The 22,964-nt window shown below is 41.5% G+C and overlaps 1 protein-coding gene across 1 annotated transcript; it reads right to left on the bottom strand.

Annotated features, from left to right (window-relative positions):
• Window positions 1-10,104: 10,104 nt before the first annotated feature.
• Window positions 10,105-22,654, bottom strand: LOC137369354 (gonadotropin-releasing hormone II receptor-like). Its single transcript, XM_068030440.1, has 3 exons — window positions 22,100-22,654; window positions 16,374-16,581; window positions 10,105-10,382 (listed from the first exon to the last, which is right to left on the bottom strand). Exons 1-3 carry the CDS (start codon window positions 22,652-22,654, stop codon window positions 10,105-10,107), a joined length of 1,041 nt encoding a protein of 346 aa, XP_067886541.1.
• Window positions 22,655-22,964: the final 310 nt, after the last annotated feature.

Raw genomic sequence — 22,964 nt, 5'->3', positions numbered from 1 at the left:
GTGCATTTGGTAAGGATGACTATGAGACACTTGCATTACACTGCATAATGATTGGAATGAGCATGAATGGATAAATGGAGAGGTGATGAAGTGCATAGAAAGTGATGTCCGATTGTTGCTGAAAGTTGAGTTAGGTGTGAGGAGTGATCTAATGGAGAACACATGCTATTGGTTGGATGCTACCTGGAGGCTCCGGCTCTCTTTTGATGCTACCTGAATGGGTCTGCTATGCTTGCAGTGTCCTGTTCTTGTCCCTCTCCTTTTCCAATGGGATTACCATAAGAAATACCAATTCTGGGTACTGCCTGTGTGGAGTTTGCAAGTTCTCCCTGTGTCTGCGTGGGTTTCCTCCGGGTGCTCCAGTTTCCTCCCACATGCCAAAGACTTGGAGGTTGATAGGTAAAATTGACCATTATAAATTGCCCCTAGTATAGGTAGGTGATAGGGAAATATAGGGACAGGTGGGGATGTGGTAGGAATATGGAATTAGTGTAGGATTAGTATAAATGGGTGGTTGATGGTCGGCACAGACTCGGTGGGCCGAAGGGCCTCTTTCAGTGCTGTATCTCTAAACTAAACTAAACTAAACTAAAATGCCATTTTGATTTTTCAATTAATTCTCCTAAGGACACATCCACTGCCAAAGGAAAGTAAATATTTACTAAAGAGTTCAGATTCCCACAGAGGGAAAAATTCTAAATTGGCACAACAGTTCTGAAGTTTTTTTGCAAAAGACGCTAGCACAATCAAAACTGCAGCACTTCCCCTTTAAGAAAGCACTTCCTCCTTGATCATTTGATGCTTGAAAGAAGTGCCTGCTTCATCATCAGGATGGATGGGAAGGTGGAAATGACGAGAGTTAGGATTGATGCATGACATCATTATTCCAGTCAGAGAACATGGGCTTCTTTGACCCACCATCCACTTCCAGTAGAATTTCTGATATTGCACAAATGGGACTGAAACTTATCAGATCTAGGGCTACCCCAAATCATCCCCTCCCCCTGTGACCCCCACCGCCAAGGCAAAAATATATGATTATAATCACCCTTTGTTATAAATTTCACATCCTTTAGTCTTCAAAGAAACAAATAAAATGGCTTGCATTTATATAGCACCTTTCACCAATTAAGTACATTTGATCTGTGGTCACTGTTGTAATGTAGGAACTGCAGCTGGAACTTGTACACAACAAGATCCCACAGATAGCAATGTGATAGTGACTGCAGCACCTGTGGAAGAGTCTGATACTCTAGAATTGGCCTTTATAGCCACTCCAGGCACTGCTTTCATAAACCACTGACCACCTCCAGGCGCTTACCCATTGTCTCTCGAGACAATGAGGCCAAAGAAAGTGACCAGATAATTTGTTTTTTAGTGATGTTGCTTGAGGGATAAATATTTGACAGAACATATGGTAGAATTCCCCAGCTCTTCTTTGAATATTGCCATGAGATCTTTTACATCAATCTGAGAGGGCAGGCAGGACCTGGGTTTAATGTTTCATCTGAGAGACAGTGGCCGGAATTTTATGTTTGGCAGGCCTGGGGAGCCACGCTGGGATTTTACACTCCCCAGGCCCTCAATTGGCCTTAGGCAGGACTTCCACCTTTCTAAGGCAGGAAGTCCCACCTAATGGAGTTGCTGATCAAGCAGTGGGCCAGCAGCTCTTAGTCCCAGCAGCACCACCGGGAGCATGGCCACTGCTGGGACTGCACCTTGCCACAGCAGGAAGAGGGACGACGGCCTGAAAAGAAAGGTAAGTTTTGGGCCCTCACTGGGGACAATCGGCTGGGCCCCAGTGGGGCAAGGGGGTCAGATGGGAGGGTGGGGGGGGACTTTATTTCTGTGGGGGTGTTTGGGGCTTCGAGGGGACAGTCTGTGGGACACAGGGTTCCTGATCAGGAGGGCACCCCCCCAGCCTGCAAGGAGGCCGCCAGGTTTTACCTGGAGGCTTTCTGGGGGCCTTTGCTGCCCTCCCACTGCTGGTAAAATACCAGCAGCAGTGGGAGGAGGCCCTTAAGTGACAGTTAATTGGCCACTTAAGGGCCTTGATTGGCCTGGGGCGACGGACCGTTTCTCGCCCCTGCCACCCCTGGTTAAATTGCAGCGGGGTTGGAAAGGCATCACAATGGCACCACCCACCCCCCACCCCACTTCCCACAACCCCGCCATTAGCCTGATCGTGTGGGGGGGGGCCGTAAAATTCCAGGCAGTATCTCTGACAGTGCAGCACTCCCTTGCTCCCTTGAAGTGTTGGCCAAAAGTTTGTGCTCATGCCTCGGGAGTGGGGCGTGAACCCACAGCCTCTGACTCAGAGATGTAAGTGCTATCAATGCAACATGGCTGACACAAAATATTAAACACAAGAGTAATGTGGATGGAAAGACGACAGTTTGGCCATTGGAAACTCCTTTCTGTAGTATGTTGTGTTTCCCATTATGGCATATATAATATAATTTACATAACCCTGCTGTTCTCCTTATTTGCTAAAAATTTGTTAACATTTCTCTATGTCAGTCCAGAATCTTTTTGCACATATCCTTATCCTTCTGCCTTTAACTCTTTGCCAAGCTATTTTATACTAATATGCATGTCTTACCTTTCCTGTTCTTTTATAATTTTTTCTCTGGTCTTTCCATCAGATTTGCTGATAATTCATTGATTCAAGCTGTGACTTACTGCTACGTTTGTTGCCTCCTTTGCACTGCTGAGACCACCTCCCCACTGAACCTCTGTTCGTATCACTCCACCAGACCAGGTACCAAGGCATCCAGGCCTTTGCTCATTTGTTGTTAAGTCTTTTCACACAAAAATTTCACTCTTTACAGCTGGATGAACAACCTTTTTTGACATTTATTTCATTCAATGCCTTCATTGTTAAAGAATCATCAGTATGGGTGCATCAGGATTTGTTGTTTTGATTTGTGTTACTAATAATGGTAGATTCTCAGGAATTTCATCTTTTAAAATGATTTGTTCTTGGGATTTTGAGCTTAAGATAGATACCTTCTTGTGTTCAGTGTCACTGTCATAAATGGCCTGTGCATCTTACTCACATGGGAGATGACTCATACCGCCTTTTATTTCATTATATGATAGTGAGATCCGGGGGTGTAATGATAAAACCAATCTTGCAATCTGAATCAGATCTTTGTGTCTTTCACACAAATATTTCTTCAATCTCTCTGAAAGATTGATTGCTTTATCATAAAGATTGAGTGCTATGATTAGTCTACTACACCATCATCATTGTATCCTATCATGTGACTAGCAGGATGGTAGAAGGCAAACTAGCTGGACCTTGATCTTTTTTATCCAGCAACTCTTATGTTCCAATAATGGTAGACTGAGTTAATATCAGATGAAATCAGGATTGGTTTGAAGCATTTATTCCACAGCGAATGTACAAAGCAACACATGTGATCAGATACACTTAGTTCAACTGGTAAACGTTATCTTTACACAATTATATAAAAATAATGAACATGCAACACTACCCCAATTTTGATGGGTCCCCTTACTTAAACAGATGAACTCCTCTTAATTCGGTCCCAAGCACAGGGCCCTGCCTGCAATGTCCTCTCTCTCGCAGTCTTCCACTAGCTAGCTGCCTGTGTAGCATCCTCTTTCCTAAAATGGGATTGCCGGTTTGGTGTCTGTGACTCTTCTTCAACCTCTGCCTTAAAAACTAATAGGGTTCCGTGAGGTTTTCAATACAATGGGTGAGAAGTATTTACTGGTTACCCAAACAAGAAATGAATCACTTATTATTTACTGTCTGGAAAAAACAACCTCCGTTAGTATGTTAACCATAATCTGGGTGTCTTTTTAAAAACAAAGAGGTGACTCTTCTACAAATCCTTTCTGTGAAACATGGTCAAAAATTCCTGAAATGTATCAAGTTATAAACTTTGATAAAAATGGACATTTCTTCTGTTTTCTTGAACACGGGAAAAAATGAATTGGTACATTATTGGCCTTGCCTTCATTTAAGTATTTTTAGTGATGAACTACTATTGTTCAACATGCTGATCTGATTGGTTTACTCTCAATGTTACACTCTCCCGTTAGCAACATTTATACACACTTCCAACTTTTAAAGGCTTAAAGAAACAACTCCTCATCGTCATTGTCAGTGTAAATCCTTATGTCTAAAGCTTTTACTCCTGTTGGATCCCACGACTATTGGTTTAAATCATTCAACAATTATTAACTCTTGAAAGGAGCTCAGGAGTCCCTATTTTAAAACAGCGTCTAGAATCAGAATCATAGAATCATAGAATGGTGACAGCATAGAAGGAGGTCATGACCATGCCAGCTCTCTGTAAGAGCAATTCAGCTAGTCCCACTCCCCCACCTTTTCCCCGCAGCCCTGCAAATTTTCTCTGCAGATAATTATCCAATTCCCTTTTGAAACCCATGATTGAATCTGCCAGGTGCTTTGTGGTGGTATATGAGAAAGTGACCGCATGAAGTGTGTTTACCACTCAGCTTTATATTTTGTAAGGTTTGTCTTTATAGAACTACCCAGTGTGTGGAACTGAGTTATACAAATCAAAAAAGTTCTTCACTTTGATTTCTGAGTTGTAGTGAGTGAGCTGACCTTGGCCGAAGGAGTGCTTGAAGCACTGCAATTCACCCTGTTATTCCTGAAATAGAAAGGATATAGAAATTAACCCAGTTGCCCCTTCAGACTTCACTCCCAGGAGATCGCTCTGGTAAGAGAGTTAGATGAGGACAGGATCAGGTTCAGTTGATTGATTATCCATCAAGCTCACTAGGATAATATCTCACTTTCGCCAGCTGCGTGGTAATTTGGTGGAATGGTTGCTCCATCTGTTATAGAACCTATCTGATTTTTATTCCATTGATTTTAGTGGAATGAACATCAGGCTGGTTCTGTAAAGAGTGAGAAATCTGCTCCGTCGGATTATCACCCAGCTAGTGAAGTTGAAAATTTATCCTATTCTGTCAGTTCACTCACAATGCATGGTCACTCGATTCAGGAACAAAATAACAGCTAGAGCCAGTGAATCCGAGTGGGTTCAGGACAGCAGAGAATTGGAAGGGGGAAATGGAAAATAAATGTTAATGTCAGCCAATTTTGGTTAGATTGCAACAAAGTGTTCTTTATGAAAAATGAAGAACTGTGTATTATGCTCATCATACAATTTTTTAATTCCCATATGCTGTATGGGAATATGCTGCATTGGGTATGGTAGTGCAGTGGATATGTTACTGCACTAGTAATATAGAACCCTACAAATCCAGAGAGCGTGAGTTCAAATGCCAATCATGGCAGTTTGGCTATTAATTCAGTTTACAAAATCTGAAATTAAAAAGATTGTATCAGTAAAAGATGATGAAGCTGTCAGAGTAAAAATCCAACTGGTTTACTGATGTCCTTTAAGGAAGGAGACATGCACTCCTTACCCAAGCTTGCTTATATGAGACCCGAGTTGCACATCAATGTGATTGTCTCTGAACTGTCTTCAGTTGAGCAAACCACTCAAGTTGCAGAGAACGGCCCAAGTTCAAAAAGAAAGCCCACCACCACCTACTCAGGACAAGAAGCATAAATGTCAACTTTGCTCACTCACTGCGCAGGTCCGTTTTCTGAGAAGCTAGGATCTGTGAACGAGCAGAGAGAGCTAGGTGTCCACATGCAGGAATCACTAAAGCTAGTGGCTGGGTACAAAAAAACAATTAAAAAGGCTCATAGAATATCAGCCTTTATCTCAAAGAGACCGGAATACAAAGTGGTGGAAGTTATGCTACAGTCATATAAAGCTCTGGTTAGACCCCATTTAGAGTATTGTATTCAGTTCTGGGTGCCACACCTCAGGAAGGATATATTGGCTTTGGAGGAAGTACAGCATAGATTCACTAGAATGATACCTGAGCTTAAGGGGTTAAATTAGGATGACAGGTTGCATAGAATAGGCTTGTATTCCCTTGAAAATGGAAGATTAAGCAGTGATGTAATTGAAGTGTTTAAGATGATGAAAGGAGTTCATAGGGTAGATAGCAAGAAACTGTTTCCTCTCGTGAAAGTCCAGAACAATGAGCCATAACCTTAAAATTAGAGCTCGGCCATTCAGGAGTAACATCAGGAAACACTTCTTCATGCAAAGGACAGTGGAAATCCAGAACACTTTCCTCTCAAAAGCTTTTGAAGCTAGGTCAATTGAAAATGTGAAAACTGAGATTGATAATTTTTTGTTAGGCAAGGGTATTAAGGGTTATGGTACCAAGGCAAATAATTGGAGTTAAAATGCAGACTAGCATGATCTAATTGAATGGTGGAACAGGCTTGAGGGGTGACAGGTTTACTCCTGTTCTTATGTTCCCATCTGTTAATTCTGCATGATCTAATTGAATGGCAGAACAGGCTCGAAGGGTTGAATGCTTTGTTTCTGTTCCCATGTTCCAATCAGCTAATCCTGCACAGAATGTGAATAGAATCTGGGACCTTGTGTTCTGTACGGCTTAGTTACACGAATTAGTTGAATGAGTATAAATTTGTAACCCTTTGCGTATCTGATGGTAAATCTGTAAATATTCCTACTTAAGCAATAACTAGCAGGCTTTCCATAGTATTGCTCATTATAAATCACTGTTTTGTAACCACAGACATCATGTACATATACATAAGTACATATACATCATGTATGTACATAATGTATATATAAATATATATATATTTTATATATGTGTCTGTGTGTCAATACGTACATATGTACATAAATATATAGATGGATGGATACCTAGATATAGTTTTAGTCAAAAGTGATTTGAATAGCGCCTTGTGGTTTGATAAGTAGTGTTTTCTCAGCAAATGCACAATCAACCTTTGTTTCTAATTTGCTTGGATGCAACCCTTAATATATTAAATTTTTTTGGCCAAAATTACACCAATACTCAGCATTAAAGCTTAATATTCATTTATAAAAATAACTTTGGGCCAACTGTCACCCTGAAACCCAATACATGTATGCTGGCTGTATAGTTTTGAAAACATGAGTGACTTTAAGTTACAGTAATATTTGCAGATCTGGGAGTACACCTTCTTAAGACTTAGGGGACTGTTTTCCAATTTTGGCTATTACTGTCAACCAGAAGATAGCAGACAGCTTCAAAGTGTAACTTTACATTGTTAATTGCAAGACTTCATTTCTGGTTTGGGCTTAAACTACCATTAGGTTGTTTCTGCCAGTTGAATACGATAAAGTCTTGAATTAATTATCAGTCAGTGGATTCTAGTAACAAGTTGTTATGATCTTGAATGCACTGAGAGAAAGGGTGGTGGAGGAGATTCAATAGCAACTTTTAATAGGAAAATGATATATACTTGAAAAGGAAAAAATTGCATGGCTATAGAGGAAGAGCAAGAGAGTGTGATTAATTGAATAGCTCTTTCAAAGTGTTGGCACAGGCACAATGGGTCGAATGGCCTCCTTCTGTGCTGTATGATTCTACAATTCTATTTTCAACTGTAAAGTAAATTAACAACACGTTCATAATGAAGTATTTTTGGAACAAGGTTTATTTGTTAATAGAGGAAATAGTGTCTGGCAGACTTACATAGAATTACATAGACTTTTATGCACAGAAACAGGCCATCAAACACAACAGGTCTATTCGATGTTTATGCTCCACATGAGCCTTTCTCCTAGCTTACTACATCTCAACCTATCAACATATCCTTCTATGCCTTTCTCCATCGTGTACTTATCTGGCTATCTTCAACTCAGCCACTCTATGTGGTAGTGATTTCCACATTCTTACCACTCACTGAATAAAGAGTTTTCCCTTGAATTCCCTATTGGATTTATTAGTGACTATCTTATATTTATGCCTCCAAGTTTTGGATTTTCCCCCAAGTAGAAACATCTTTTCTACGTCTATACTATCGTACCTTCATCATTTTAAAGACCTCCATCAGGCCAGCTTGTAGAAACACCTATATGAGAATTTCATTTGAATGGTGTGGATGTTTTATTTGTTGTTTCAGTGGGTGAGGTTGCAGTTCAACTGGAAACTTTCACAACAGCTGTCAATCATATATCTTGGGCAGGATGTCACTGCATGCTTACTGTAAAAGGAGTCATGTCAGACCCACCACAGAAACAGAGGGCATAGCAGCATTTGTGACAGGAATGGATCTGTTATAGGAGAAAGAAGAGGAATGAAAGGTAATGGAGAGAGAGAGACAGGACTCAGCTAGGATAGTGGCCACACTTCAAATATCTATTGTTCCCAACGAGTATTGATGCATTTCAAACTTTAGGCATGATAGGGAATAAATCTAATATCTCCAATAACTTCCTGCAGCACTCAATCCTACCTTTTACTCCATTTTTCAAACTTTGATTGTTGAGCGAAAGTTTATGTTAAAATGTCTTTCATGCCTCCATACGTGCATCATCTGTGAGCTGAGTGCCCCTCACTGTTGTTTATTTTATTGCCCTGCAGTGCTGTGGGCATGTGCTACCACCGTGTTTATTTCTTCCTCCACACATTGACAATTATGATCTATGCACAGCTTTTGCAGCTGAACATTAAAGTAAAAATGATAGGGAGAATGAGGAAAAAGACTAAAGAATAAGAAAACAGACAATGACCTAAAAAGGAGATTAAAGTGGAAGAAAATCCTTAAGTAGAGGTTATGGAGAGTAGCTCACTGGGTCAGACTTTGTTTTTATAGCACTAGGAGCTGGGTTCAAATCCAGACCAAACTGATAGAATGCAAGTCTCCAGTCAGATGGTTGTAAGTGTCCTATGTGAAATGAGTTTGGGTTGCCTTAGTCCAGACCTTTGTGGATGTAAGCCGACATTACAAATCTTTCACGAATTGGCAATATCAGACTGGTTTAAGGATCATATAATTGGGTGAGCCTTTCCCTGTATGTTAAGAGTCAAAATCCCTGAGAAAAGAATTAGGTTTAAATACAATATTTTTGTGCAATGGCATAACTTGCAGGTAACAAAGATAGGTTTAAACCCAGGCATTATTAACTAAAGACCTCCCAAAACCTCTTTGCTTCTCCATCTCTCTTTTCCTGCTTTAAAACCCTTCTAATGATCAATCTATTTCACCAAGCTTTTGCTCACTTGACCTAATCAGTTTGGTGTCAATTACTGCCTGATTACAGACAAGTGAAGTGCTTTAAAATATTTTACGATATTAAACGTGCCATGTAAATGCAAGTTTTTGTTATTATAACACTACACTGGTAACTAACTTCATTCATGCTTCATTTTATGTTGTGGAACACATAACTCATTATAAATATCAGAGAGCTGTGCTATTTAATTATGGTGAGGCTGGAGGGTATTGTTATATTTAGCCTAAAAATACCACCCTTAATTAAAGCTTTAAAAGCATATCCGGGCTTTGTTGATCCACATTTCCTGGAGCTAAAGGAGAATGGGGGCATTGTCTCTCAGGCACTCTGTTAAAAAACATGCATGTCTCCTACTGGGTAGGTGATACCTTCAATTCGATGACTAATTTCCCTTTCCATGAAGACATATTTCAAGTCCATCTGCACCACGTGCTATTTCAATAATTTAGTTTACATAGGCAGTCTGTGTGCATCCTGAGCATTTCTTGAGTTAACATGCGAGTAAACAATTTGGATTGGGTTGGGTGTTAATCCAGAGGTGCCTGAGCTGAAAAATGTTTGTTCTAGCTGAGTACACATCAGTGTAGCTGCACAAGTCTTTATTAGACAGCTGAAGAGGTCAGTGAGTCTCCTTCAACAGCTCCATTATTGGAACAAAAAGACTAATAAGTAAAAACTCCAGTATGTCATCCATTGACCCAGAAAATCACACAAGTTGACTGACAGTTAATACCTTTTTTTCAACTGCATGCAGCTGTTACACATTACTATCACAAGCCTATTAACTTGCCATTTATTGCTTAGCAGGCCGCTGAAGATAGAAAACATTCTCGGGAAAAATGAAACTAGGTAACAATACTAAGTGCTAAACTTCACAATTAATTGGCCCGGAGAATTTCAGGGCATTGATAGACAATTGCCTTTTTTCACTTTGTGTATGCTTAGTATAATCTTAGCCATCTTGCTCATTGCATCAGCTATTGTTGAGCCTAAGGTAACCAATACGGCTAACCACTGGATCCACAAAACTGTTCAGCATCCCAAAAGTAAACAGTGCATGGTTGATTGATTCAGGAAGTTCCTTCTTGTTTATCATGGCTGGGAAAAAATTGTACCAAAATCCCAGGATGTAGTATGGGGTCCAGCAAATGATGAATGTGCTCACAAGGACAATGGTCATCTTTAAGGTTTTCATTCGCACTTTGGGAATGTAGTTCTTACTACATCTTGAATCTGCATCTTTAGAGAATACTAGAAAAAATTAAAGTATAACCATTATCATGAGTATCAACATTCAACTGTTAGAGAAAACATGTTTTAATTTTAACTTAATATTGGCGTGGGGCAAAAGTCAGCACCCTTGTTCTTTTACTGACATATAAAATTCCTTTCAGTCACATTCCTTTGTAAGTAATCTAAATGGATCTATTTTTTGATTGCTTTTATAATCCAGGTGATTATTATTTAACTGCCTTTTTTCCTTCATTGAAGCTAAAATTAATTTTCTCCCTTCCCTCTCTGTAAGCGACTGCATCACCTGCCATAGTGCGGGCAAAAGTGTGATCAGGTGACCTGCTCCAAGACCTCTCCATAACAAGACGCTAAAAGATACGTAATTGTGGCCAAGGCAGATTCAATAAGCTGAATGTTTGGGTCCTGCTGAGGGCAAGAACAGAGGCAGAAGGGGCTTGATAATAGAGGCGCCAGCCAATGTGCCGGTTTCCCAATGCCATTCTCGACACAGGCCATTTTGGAGGAAGCGGGTTTGGGGCCGTTAGGGCTACCCACCCCATGCAGTGGGTAGCCAATTACCCTCATTAAGAGCTTTGTTAAGGCCAATTAAAGGAGACTGATTGGGATTTTCCAGTCGGCCTGCAGTTTCCCACACTGCCGGGGCAAGTTTAGGTACCTGGAGGCGGGCACCCAGTGGCAGGCCAGGAGTGCCAGCACTCCAGGCAGGCCTAGAGGCCTTCCCTGCCTACTTGGGTGTGGGTGTAGCCATAGACCACCCTGTATAGGGATTTCCCCATCCCCCACCCCCTGCACCACCCCCACCACCCTGAACAGTGATGGCTTGGGCTGCTGTATCTGCTTTTTAATTTAAGACTGAAAAAGGTTGGTGAGAGGGTGCCTCTATATTGAAGCACACCCTCTTCGTTACTGACCAACATTGCAGGCTGTTGCTTCTCTCAAGTTGGAAGGCCTCTGATTGGCCCTCCAGCTTCGAGAGCCCGTCCACCATCCTTAATTGGATGGAGAACCTGTCTTCATGCCGATTAAGGGGATATCCCTGTCAAAACCCCAATGAGTGACTGTTACCCCCCCCCCCCCAGGAGGGTTCAGGACCCGGAAACATTCCCAACTTCTGTTTGCCGCCCCCAGCGAGAAAATTCAGCCCAATGTCTGAAGTCTTCCACTCCTTCTGGCAAGTATCTGATCTCCACTCTGTACCTCCCTGTAATGTACAGGTGAAATTCAAAACCCAATGGGTGAATTATCATGGGCACAAATCAACATTTCATGGCAGCATGAACTGAATCTCCGGTAGTACAGGAAAACCAAAATGATTTTTCTTTCCTCCCTGGCCCAGGGCACTGAGGCCAATGGTTGCAGTCCCACTTCTGCCCAGGTTGAGATCGGCCAACTCACATCAAACCAGTGATTGAATTTAGGAGCACAGGAACAGAGTAAAGCATAGGAACGGAGTAGACCATTGAGCCCCTCAAGCTTGCTCTGCCATTCAGTTAGATCGTGACAGATCTGAATCTGAATTCCATTTGCTTACTTTGGTTCATATCCCTTGATGCCCTTACCTAATAAAAATCTATCAATGTCAGTCTTGAAAGATTCAATTGCTCTAGCATTCACAGCCTTTTGGTGATGAGAGTTCCAGTTTTCTACTACTTTTTGTGTGAAGAAGTGCTTCTTCATTTCACTCCTAAATGGCCTGGTTCTAATTTCAAAATTATGTCTCTTTTTTCTGGATTCTCGCGGTATGGGAACTAATTTCTCTTTATCTGCACTTTCAAATCCTTTTATCCATAGAATCATAGAACCTTAGAAAAGGTACAGCACTGAAGGAGGCCATTCAACCCATCATGTCTGCACCAGCCAAATAAACTAGCCACCAAAATAATCCCACCTTCCAGCATCTGGTCCAAAGCCCTGCAGGTTACAGCACCTTGGGTACATGTCCAGGTACCTTTTTAAAAGAATTGAGGGTCTCTGCCCCCACAACCATTCCTGGCAGTGAATTCCAGAAACCCACCACCCTCTGGGTGAAAAAGTTTCCCCTCATGTCCCCTCTAATCCTTCTACCAATCACCTTAAATCTGTGCCCCCTGCTAACTGACCTCCCTGCCAGGGGAAACAGGTCCTTGCTGTCCACTCTATCTTGGCCTCTCATAATTTTGAACACCTCAATCAACTCACCCCTCAGCCTCCTCAGTTCCAGGGAAAACAAACCCTAGCCTCTCCAATCTTTTCCTCATAGCTGCAACCTTCAAGCCCTGGAAGCATTTTTGTAAATCTCCTCTGTACTCTCTCCAGAGCAATTATGTTGTTTCTGTAATGTGGTGACCCCAGAACTGCATGCAATACTCCAGCTGTGGCCTAACCAATGCTGTATACAGTTCCAGCATCACATCCCTGCTTTTATACTCTATACCTCAGCCAATAAAGGAAAGCAATCCATATGCCTTCTTCACTACTCTATCCACCCATCCTGCCACCTTCAAGAACCTGTGGACATGCACTCCAAAGTCTCTCACTTCTTCTACCCCTCTCAATATCCTCCCATTTATTGTATATTCCTTCACTTTATTTGCCCTCCCCAAATGCAATACCTCACACTTCTCTGGATTGAATTTTATTTGCCACTTTTCCGCCCACTCAACCAAACCATTGATATAATTCTGGAGTCCACGGCTTTCCTCCTCATTATTAACTACACGGCCAATTATTGTGTCATCAGCAAATTTCCCAATCATGCCACCCACATTTCAGTCCAGATCATTAATATATACCACAAACAGCAAGGGATCCAACATTGAGCCCTGTGGAACACCACTGGAAACCACTTTCCATTCACAAAAACTACCCTTTGTTTCCTGTCACTGAGCCAATTCTGGATTCAACCTGCCACCTTCCCCTGTATCATTTTTCTGACCAATCTGCCATGCAGGACCTTGTCAAATGCCTTACTAAAAACCATGTAAACCACATCCACTGCACTACCCTCATCGATCCTCCTTGTTCCTTCCTCAAAATACTCAATCAAGTTAGTAAGACATGACCTTCCCCTAACAAATCCATGCTGACTATCCCTAATTAATCCGTGCCTTTCTAAGTGACAGCTTATCCTGTCCCTCAGAAAATATTCTAAGAATTTACCCACCACTGAGGTCAGACTGACTGGCCTATAATTACCTGGCTTATCCCTCGCACCCTTTTTAAACAATGGTAGAACGTTCGCAGACCTCCAATTATCTGGTATCTCGCCTGTATCTAGTGAGGATTTGAAGATGATCCTCAGCATATCTGCTATTTCCTCCCTGGCTTCCTTTAACAACCTGGGGTGCAATCCATCTGGTCTTGCCAATTTATCCACTTTCAGGATGTCAGACCCTCAAGCACTTCCTTTCTCATTATGCTTATCGTATCTCGTATTTCTACACCCATCCTCTTTAACTATAATGTCTGCATCAACCCTCTCCTTTGTGAAGACAGAGACAAAAAACTCATTAAGAACCCTGCCCACTTCTTCTGCATCCATACATAAGTTCCCTTGTACATCTCTGATAGGCCCTACCCTTTCCTTAGTTATCCTTTGCTCTTAATGTACTGATAAAACATCTTCGGGTTTCCCTTGATTTTACCTGCCAATAATTTTTCATGTCCTCTCTTTGCTTTTCTAATTTCCTTTTTTACTACACCCCTGCATTTTCTATACTCCTCTAGGCTTTCTAAAGTATGAAGATATTTGTGATCATCATATGCTTTCTTTTTCTTTTTTTAACTTACCCTGTAAGTTTTTAGATAACCAGGGGGTTCTAGATTTGGCAGTACTAGGCTAAATCTTTGTGGGGACATGCCTACACTGTGCCTGAAGTATCTCACTCTTGAATGCCTCCCACTGGTTTGCCACTGATTTTCCTTCAAGTAGCTGTATCCAGTCCACTTTCGTCAGATCACCTCTCAGTTTCATAAAATTTGCCTTCCCCCAATTTAGAACCTTTGCTTCTGTTTAACCTTTGTCCTTTTCCATGATTATGCTAAAACTCATTTAAAAAAACTCACTAAAATCTCACTGTTACTTCATCCACTTGCCCAGCTTCATAACCAAAGACTAAATCCAGAACTGCGTATCCTTTCATTGGGCTTGTTATGTGCTGGCTAAAAAGTTCTCTTGAACACAGTTCAACAATTTTGTCCCCTCTGTGTCCTTCACACTGTTTGTATCCCAGTTGATATTGGGGTAGTTGAAATCCCCAACTATTATTGCCCTAAAGTTTTTGCACTCAGAAATCTGCCTACATATTTGTTCTTCAATCTCCCTCTCACTATTTGGGGGTCTATAGTACAGTCTCAGTAATGTAGCTGCCCCCTTTTTATTTCTGAGCTCCACCCATATAGTCTCGTTTGATGATTCATTTAGCATATCATCCCTCCTCAAAGCTGATTCCTTAACTAATAATGCTCCAACTCCTCCTTTTTTATATCCCTCTCTATCACGCCTGAAAACTCTATATCCAGTGTCAGGCAAGCCCCCGACCTGCCAAGAATGAGGAAAATTAATTTTGCCACATGAACATTGATTTTAAACTATCAAGTACTTCAAAGGACAAATAAACTATTTCCTTCTCCAATTTAATCCACAATGGACTTTTGATGACCAGATGTTAAAAGTGGAAAGGCTAGCATTCCAGGTTAACTGCTAAGATGGCCAAATACACAAACAGATGTGGAAGGACCAGTTTGGTCACATGACTGGCTGACCATTGGAATTTTTCTGAATTTGAACTTCCAACAGGGATTTTGAACTCAGAAGGTTGTTTTTTTCCTGGACTGAAAACACCTCTCTCCTGTCTGCTCTCATCTCGCTTTCACCAGCTTCGCAAACCATTGAAGACACATGAACCCCAAGAGAAAAAGTCTCCTATAGTGAACAAGGTTTAAGAAGAATACTGGGCCCCAACGAAAAGCAGGACTACTTACAAAAGGACTACAGTGAGCTCAAAGTACAGTAAACAAGAAATTCTTATGACATTGCCTCAAACCTCTCTATTTATTTTTCTTCTGCTCTTTTCTGTCCCTATTTGCATGTGTGTATCGCATGTGCATGCTAGCGTGGGCGCATCATATAGCCATAGGCGTTAACAGTATTAGAGTTTAAGTTTAAGGTTTAATAAATTTCACTTTTCTTTAACCCTAAGAAAGCCTGTTTATGCTCATTTGTTTGCCTTATAATTGGAAAGTGGTAAACAAGGATTCACCAAAGGGGGAGCTCAAAACACAGTCTGTTTAAAATTAAACCCTGTTACAATAAGACCAGGTGAAGACAGTAAAAGACTCCTAGACACTTTTCTCGCCTGGTCGTAACACCAGCGATGTTGAGCTGCCATTTTTGCCCCTCTTTAAGCCAAGTTTCCGTTCTAGCAATGATATTGTGTTGCCATGTGTCTATCTGTGCCCTCGACTCATTGGCTTTATTTACTATACTCCTTGCATTTAAATAAATACCCTTTAACACTGCCAAGTTCCTGCATTGCACACTTTTTAACCTTTGTTTCTTCTGCCTTTCAGAGTCACCTGCTAATTGTGCTAATTTTCTGCATCCTGTTCCCTGCCCTGAATTTGTCCAATCTAAAACTGCACTCAGGTTCCCCCTGCCAATCTAGTTTAAACCAACCCAACAGCACTAGCAAACCTTCCTGCAAGGATATTTGTCCCAGTCCTGTTCAGGTGCAGACTGTCTGGCTTCTACAGGTCCCACCTTCCCCAGAACTGGTCCAAATGCCCCAGAAATCTGATGTCATACCATGTTAACATCCTATACTCAAGGGAATACTTGAGACCTTCCTGATCAGTATGTTACAGTATTGCACCAGGAGCTGTATTTGCCTCCTGATCCATCACAAGAACACCTAAATGTTTCTTAAACAGATTCACATTTTAAAATTGCACCAGTGAGTTTGACAGTGGCTACAAGGACAATGCATAAGGGTAAAATGAAGTACTTACCCTCTCCATTTACTGTCATCTTCCTTGTAATGGTGATTAATATACTTGTGTAACAAAATACCATGATTATAAGCGGCAGAAGGAAGAGCCAGAGGAAGGTGAAGAAAAAGTAAACCTTTTCCTGCCAAGGCTCCTTGAAGCTACCATGAGTCACACATTGAGTGAATGGAGCTGGTACAACGATGGAGACAGTGTGAAAGAGGAAAAGCTGTAACGATAAAAAAGTAATTGATTTCTAAATGCTGTATTTTCACACAGTAAATTAAAGTAACTAAATGTAAGGTTGATGACTAGAATAATTGAATCATAGCATCTTGCAGTGCAAAAGGCAACCATTCAGCCCATTGTGGCTGTGCTGGCTCTTTGAAGGAGCCTTGTAACTTATCCTTTTCAAGTATATATCCATTTCCACTTTGAAATCTATTACTGAATCTGCTTCTACCGCCCTTTCTTGCAGTGCTGCCTAGATCAAAACAACTTGCTGCATAGGAATTTCTCCTCAGTCCCCCCCCCACCCGCACCCCCCACCCCCCGGTTCTTTTACCAATTATTTTACATCGGTGTGCTTTAGTTACCAACCCCCTTGCCAATAGAAACAATTTCTCCTTATTTACTCCATCAAAACTCCTCACAATTTTAAACACCACAATTAAATCTCCACATAACCTTTTCTGCTTCAAGCAGAACAATCTCAGCTTCTTCTGTCCCTCCACATAACAGAAGTTGTTCTTTCCTGGTATTATTCTGGTAGCTCTCCCTTAAGCCTTCTCTAAAGCCTTGACATCCCTCCTAAATTGTGGGGCCCAGAATTGTACACAATTTTCCAGCTGAAGCCTAATTTGTGATTTATAAAGGTTTAGCATAACCTCCTTGCTTTTGTACTCTGTGCCTCTAGTGATAAAGCCAAGCATCCAATGCGCTTTCTTAAAAGCCTCATCAACGTGTTCTGCCACCTTTAAAGATTTGTATTTTTGAACTGTCAGGTGTCCTTCTTCCTGCACTCCCTTTAAAATGGTACAATTTCATTTAAATTGTCTCTCTTCTGTCACGCTCACATAGGGAAAAATTGTAAACTATATAATGAACTTATCAGAAAACAAACGCCAAACAGGCTTGAGGCACACAAGTGATGTGGCAGGGTGGCATGGAACAATTGGAGTGGAACCCATGTCGCTTTTAATTCTTTTCAGAATCTGTGTCATTTTTAATTCAGTTCAGTTCAAAAGTGAGGATACCATCTTTTACCAGGGAAGAGGAAGGATCCTGCTAAAGATCTCCATCTTAAACTACATGTAGGCAGTGACTGGAATTTGCCAAAGGCCATCATCTTCCCACCTAAGAAATCAAACCAGCCTTTTGCAACTGAACTGTAACTGAGAGATAACCAAAGAAGACTATTACAACACATCCGTCCTCCTGAACCTTCCAAGTTTATTTTTTCCTTCAAGCAAGTTTTACAGTGAACTTTTTTTTAAAAAACTCAGTAGACCCTAAAGCATGATTTTTTATCACTACCGTGTGTGTGTGTCTGTGTGTATGTCTGTGTATATCCATATGTGTGTGAGATTGGGTGAAGTTGAGTTTTTTTGGGGTATTGTATAATAAAAACTTGCCTTCCTTCTAAACTTACAAAAAAACCTGTTATTGGCCTGTTGTTGACCATTAAAATGTTCAGGAGTTAAAACACTTTTATTTTAAAAAAAACACTGTCTTGTCAGTTGAGAGGTGAAAAAGGGAAAACCATCCCCGTCATTTCCCACCTGTCCATAACAGATTGGGAGCTCATTGTCCAGGATGTGAAACATTAGATTAAATGAGTGAATTGGACACAGGGAGGTAAATTGATCGTAAATTTGTAAAAAAAAAAAGTAGGTTTTCTCATATTGTTTTTTGTGCTAAAATTTTTATGATATGGCCATGTTCAAGGCCAAAGTAATTGTAGAACAGGAAGGGATCTTAGGGAGAATTAAATTCATTAAATGTTGAGGAACTAAAAGCTGTAGCTAACCAGGTGGGAGTAACTTTAAAGCCGAAAGCAAGAAAGCCCAAGATCCTTAAAACACTAGCTAATCATTTTACATTGACTCAAAAATGGAAGAAACAGGCATGGAAGCTGAGGCTGACAAGGTTATACTAGCTAGAATTCAACTGGAACGAGAACTTGCTATGCAAAAACTGCAATGAGAGTTTCAAAGGGAAAAAGAGAAAGGAATGAAAAGTGCAAAGGGAGAGAGAGGCACGAGAGTTTGAACTAGCTAGAGAATGACTGAGACCACAAAGTGAGGGTACTACTAGCAAGGCAAATACATACCCCAATTCAGAGCAAAGCTTTGACGTTATGAGCCACTCACGACTAGTGTCAAAATTTAATGCAGAGGAGGTGGAATCTTATTTTGTCTCCTTTGAGAAAATAGCTACTAAGTTAAATGACCAATATAATATTGGACTCTCCTCCTACAAGGCAAGTTTGTGGGTAGGCTCACAAAACTTTTTCACTGCTGTCAGAAGAGAGCTCTTTTGACTACGAACAAACTAAAACTGCAATACTGAATGCATACAAATTAGTTCCAAAAGCATATCGGAAAAAGTTTAGGAATGCTAGGAAAAGACCTGCCCAAATCTTCCTTAAATTTGAAAGAATTAAGTACACGGCTTTCGATTGCTGGATTCGATCTTTAAAATTATAATTCTTATAGCAAAATTTAAGAGAAGGAATCCTATTAGAGTCATGGAGTTATACAGCACAGAAACAGGCCCTTCGGCCCATCGTGTCTGTGCCGGCCATCAAGCACCTATCTATTCTAATATAAAAGCAAAATACTGCGGATGCTGGAAATCTGAAATAAAAACAAGAAATGCTGGAAATACTCAGCAGGTCTGGCAGCATCTGTGGGGAGAGAGGCAGAGTCAATGTTTCAGGTCAGCGACCCTTCTTCAGAACTCTCTATTCTAATCCCATTTTCCAGCACTTGGCCCGTAGCCTTGTATGCTATGGCGTTTCAAGTGCTCAGCTAAATACTTCTTAAATATTGTGAGGGTTCCTGCCTTTAATACCCCTTCAGGCAGTGTGTTCCAGATTCCAACCACCCTCTGGGTGTAAAAGATTTTCCTCAAATCCCCTTGAAACCTCCTGTCCCTTACCTTAAATCTATGCCCCCTGGTTATTGACCCCTCTGCTAAGGGAAAAAGTTTCTTCCTATCTACCCTATCAGTGCCCTTCATAATTTTGTATATTGGAAGAATTCAAAAATAGCATACCTATTAATATAAGAACTTACATTGAGGAACAAAGAATTACAAGGCTGAGAGAAGCTGCTGCAATGGCAGATGAGTATGAGCTTACTCATAAACCCTTTATGCAGGTAAAACCCTTCCATAATAATTGCTAGAAGTTTAGGAAGGACACAAAGTAGGATAATGATAAAAGATGGGGTGCTAGTGACAAGGAAACCAAAAGTGAGAATGTATGAATCCCTCCACCAATAAGAAAAGAAAATGCATAGGGCATGAATGTTTTCCATAGACCTGTGTGTTCCTATTACAATAAAAAGGGCATGTGAAAGCTGACTGCTGGAGGTTAAAGGGGAAGCCAGTAAATTTTGTAGGAGTTCACAAGGCTAGCCAAGAAACGGGTGCCCAAGCAGGTAACAAGGTAGACAAGCCTGTGGCTCTAACCATGGTGATGAACCCTTCAATGAATACTGCCATTCATGTGATGGAAGTAGAAAAGATTCCTGAAAGCTATTAGAATTTCATTTTAAAAGGAAAGATGCCTTTGTACCCCTCTAATGAGATAGGCAAATCCATTGTTTAGGGGGAGGTGGTGGCGTAGTGGTATTGTCACTGGACTAGTAACCCAGAGACCCAGTGTATTGCTCTGGGGACATGGGTTCAAATCCCACCACAGCCAAAGGTGGAATTTGAATTCAATTAATAAATCTGGAATTAAAAAGCTAGTCTAACGATGGCCATGAAACCATTATCGATTGTTGTAAAAACCCATCTGGTTCACTAATATCCTTTAGGGAAGGAAATCTGCTGTCCTTACCTGGTCTGGCCTACATGTGACTCCAGACCCACAGCAATGTGGTTGACTCTTACATGCCCTCTGAAATGGCCTAGCAAGCCACTCAGTTAGGGCAATTAGGGATGGGCAATAAATGCTGGCCTGGCCAATGACGCCCACATCCCATGAATGAATAAATTTAAAAAAATTGTCCTGCTCTGAGATACAGGAGGCACTCAGCCCTTAATGCTGAGCAAAGGAATGATCTGCCCACCTGAGAGCTCACTAAAAGCGAAGGTTCTAGGAAAAGGCATTGAGGGTGGATACATGTCTATACCCCTGTATTTGGTCCATTTGCAATGCAGCTTAGTCTCTGGACCTGTTACTGTAGGGATTATGCTTAGTTAAAATTTGGCCAGAATAGATTTGCTACTCAGCAATGATTTGGATGGTGGTAAAGTGATAGCAGCCCCAGGTCCATATCTAAGCAAGCTACACCAGAGAGAGTGACTAGTGATAAGGCAATCCACAACCGCAAGAGTACAGAACATGCCATCGTGGAAGCAAAAAGGAGGTGGTTCAGTGTTAAGATACAATTAGACAATTGAATGCAACTAACTTTGAATCTATCTCTTTAGGAGTCAATGTACAAAACAAAACATTCTTCCTTATAAAATGCATCAACATAGATTTATTACACCAACCTCTTTGATTACATTCGCCCAGCTATTTGCTACCCAACTGATCATATGCGTGAGAAGTGCATTTCATTCAGATGGTAAAACATTGGGGGAGAACTTCTCTGGGCGCTATGTGGAGTGACATAGTAAATTGTGACTTTTTTGTTTGTTTGGAATTTCTAGTTAATTCCTAAACAGTTTCCATTGACATTTTAAGTGATCTATGAAATTCATCGTGCTGAACAGTAGCAAACGTGATACATTGAAATTTTCGGCAATTAATCTAGTATGTTAAACTTATCTTTACATTTCAGCTTCATTCATGCTTTTAAAATTGGGAAAGAACAGAAACAACACCCATGGTATAATAAATGCATCCGCTACGAACAATGCGTTAGTGAAACCTTTATCGAATGATATCCTCCTAAAACCAGCAACAATGCAAACGGAATGAGTGACATGTACTACAACAAAAACAAAAAGTGCTGGAAATACTCAGCAGGTCTGGCAGCTTCTGTGGAGAGAGAAGCAAAGTTAACGTTTCAGGTGAGTGACCTTTCATCAAGTCACAGACCTGAAACGTTAACTCGGCTTCTCTCTCCACAGATGCTGCCAGACCTGCTGAGTACTTCCAGCACTTCTTGTTTTTGTTTCAGATTTTCAGCATCTGCAGTATTTTGCTTTTATTTGAGCGACCTGTACTTACTTGCTAGTTTTTCAATACAGTTTGAACTTTGCGCTCCTGCATTTAAATGCAGTGTTTGTGATTTTCAGTTCGGCTTCGCCCATATGCAAATATCCCATCCATTGCACCAAAGCTATAAAAAGATGAGGCGGTGTGCTGTCCCAAACTGGGATGCAGCTTTGCATCGGTGAAGTATTTACATATAATACTAATCGAGGATTTAGGGTAATGATTGTGCGGTTACTTAAAAAAAACTCTCACATCCTGGCTTGTTCGAACTGCACTGCCACCGTAGTTTGAAGCCCCCTTCATCTCGACGCCTTGATGCACAGATTGTAGGTCTTAGGTGTCTTACCTGAGGTGTAGCCAGAATGACACTCATGATCCAGGCCCCGATGAGCATGGTTCGGTTCCTCTCGTTGGCTCTGCTAATGCCCAGAGGGTGTAGAATGGCACAGTAGCGATCGAGGCTGATCACCACCGTGATGAAGGCGCAGGAGTACATGGAAAGGAGTTTGAGGAACATGAGGAGTTTGCAGGCTGGGTCCCCAGCGTACCATTGCACCGTGATGTTCCAGGCAGCATCCAAGGGCATCACAATGAAAGTGACCAGCAGGTCGGCGCACGACAGGTTCACGATCAATGTCCTGATGTGGGATCTGCCCGTGCCTTTCCTTCTCAGGGCGCCGCACAGCACCGTCAGGTTGAGGTAGGAGGAGATCAAGAAGATGGCCAAGGTGATGACCACCCTGACCTTGGAAGCTGTTGAGAAAGTGGGCAGCAGCAGCTCGTCCTCGCCGCCCTGGTCCCTGTCCGCGGTGCTGAAAGTGCCATCAATGTCCAGGCTGCTGTTGGCTGCGCTGTTGTTGCAGAGGGACAAGTCATTGCAGCAAAGTAGCCTGAGTTTCATTGCATTCGCCTCTGCCTGGATAACGCAGTGGTTGCGGAGTTAAATCTGACCAAGTAACGGGGGCTGATGGCCGGCAAGATTTTCACCTTCTGCATCTTCCTGATTCACAAAGGTTAAATCCGAGGTGGGGTTTGGCAGCAGATCAGAAATTGTGAATGAGTCACTTTTCCCGCTTGTGGGAGGTGTCCCCTGCCCTCCCTTCTTCTAGCATCCCTCACCCCCACCCCAAGCAATGGACCGGAAGGTAGTTACAGGATAGGATGTTCTATAATTTCCACAACCAGTCCCTTTGGGTTTGCGGTACCAACAT

Source organism: Heterodontus francisci, chromosome 4, assembly GCF_036365525.1.
Source record: "Heterodontus francisci isolate sHetFra1 chromosome 4, sHetFra1.hap1, whole genome shotgun sequence".
Lineage (NCBI taxonomy): Eukaryota > Metazoa > Chordata > Chondrichthyes > Heterodontiformes > Heterodontidae > Heterodontus > Heterodontus francisci.
Note: the sequence above shows the minus strand (reverse complement) of the source record. Positions and strands in the feature narration are given on the sequence as shown.

Excerpts from the sequence above, each read along its gene's own strand:
- LOC137369354 (XM_068030440.1), bottom strand. The coding sequence starts at position 22,654 with ATGAAACTCAGGCTACTTTGCTGCAATGACTTGTCCCTCTGCAACAAC. Across the intron at positions 16,582-22,099 it reads TCATTCTGGCTACACCTCAG|CTTTTCCTCTTTCACACTGT; the intron begins GTAAGACACCTA and ends TTATCGTTACAG. Across the intron at positions 10,383-16,373 it reads GATGACAGTAAATGGAGAGG|TATTCTCTAAAGATGCAGAT; the intron begins GTAAGTACTTCA and ends AATTTTTTCTAG.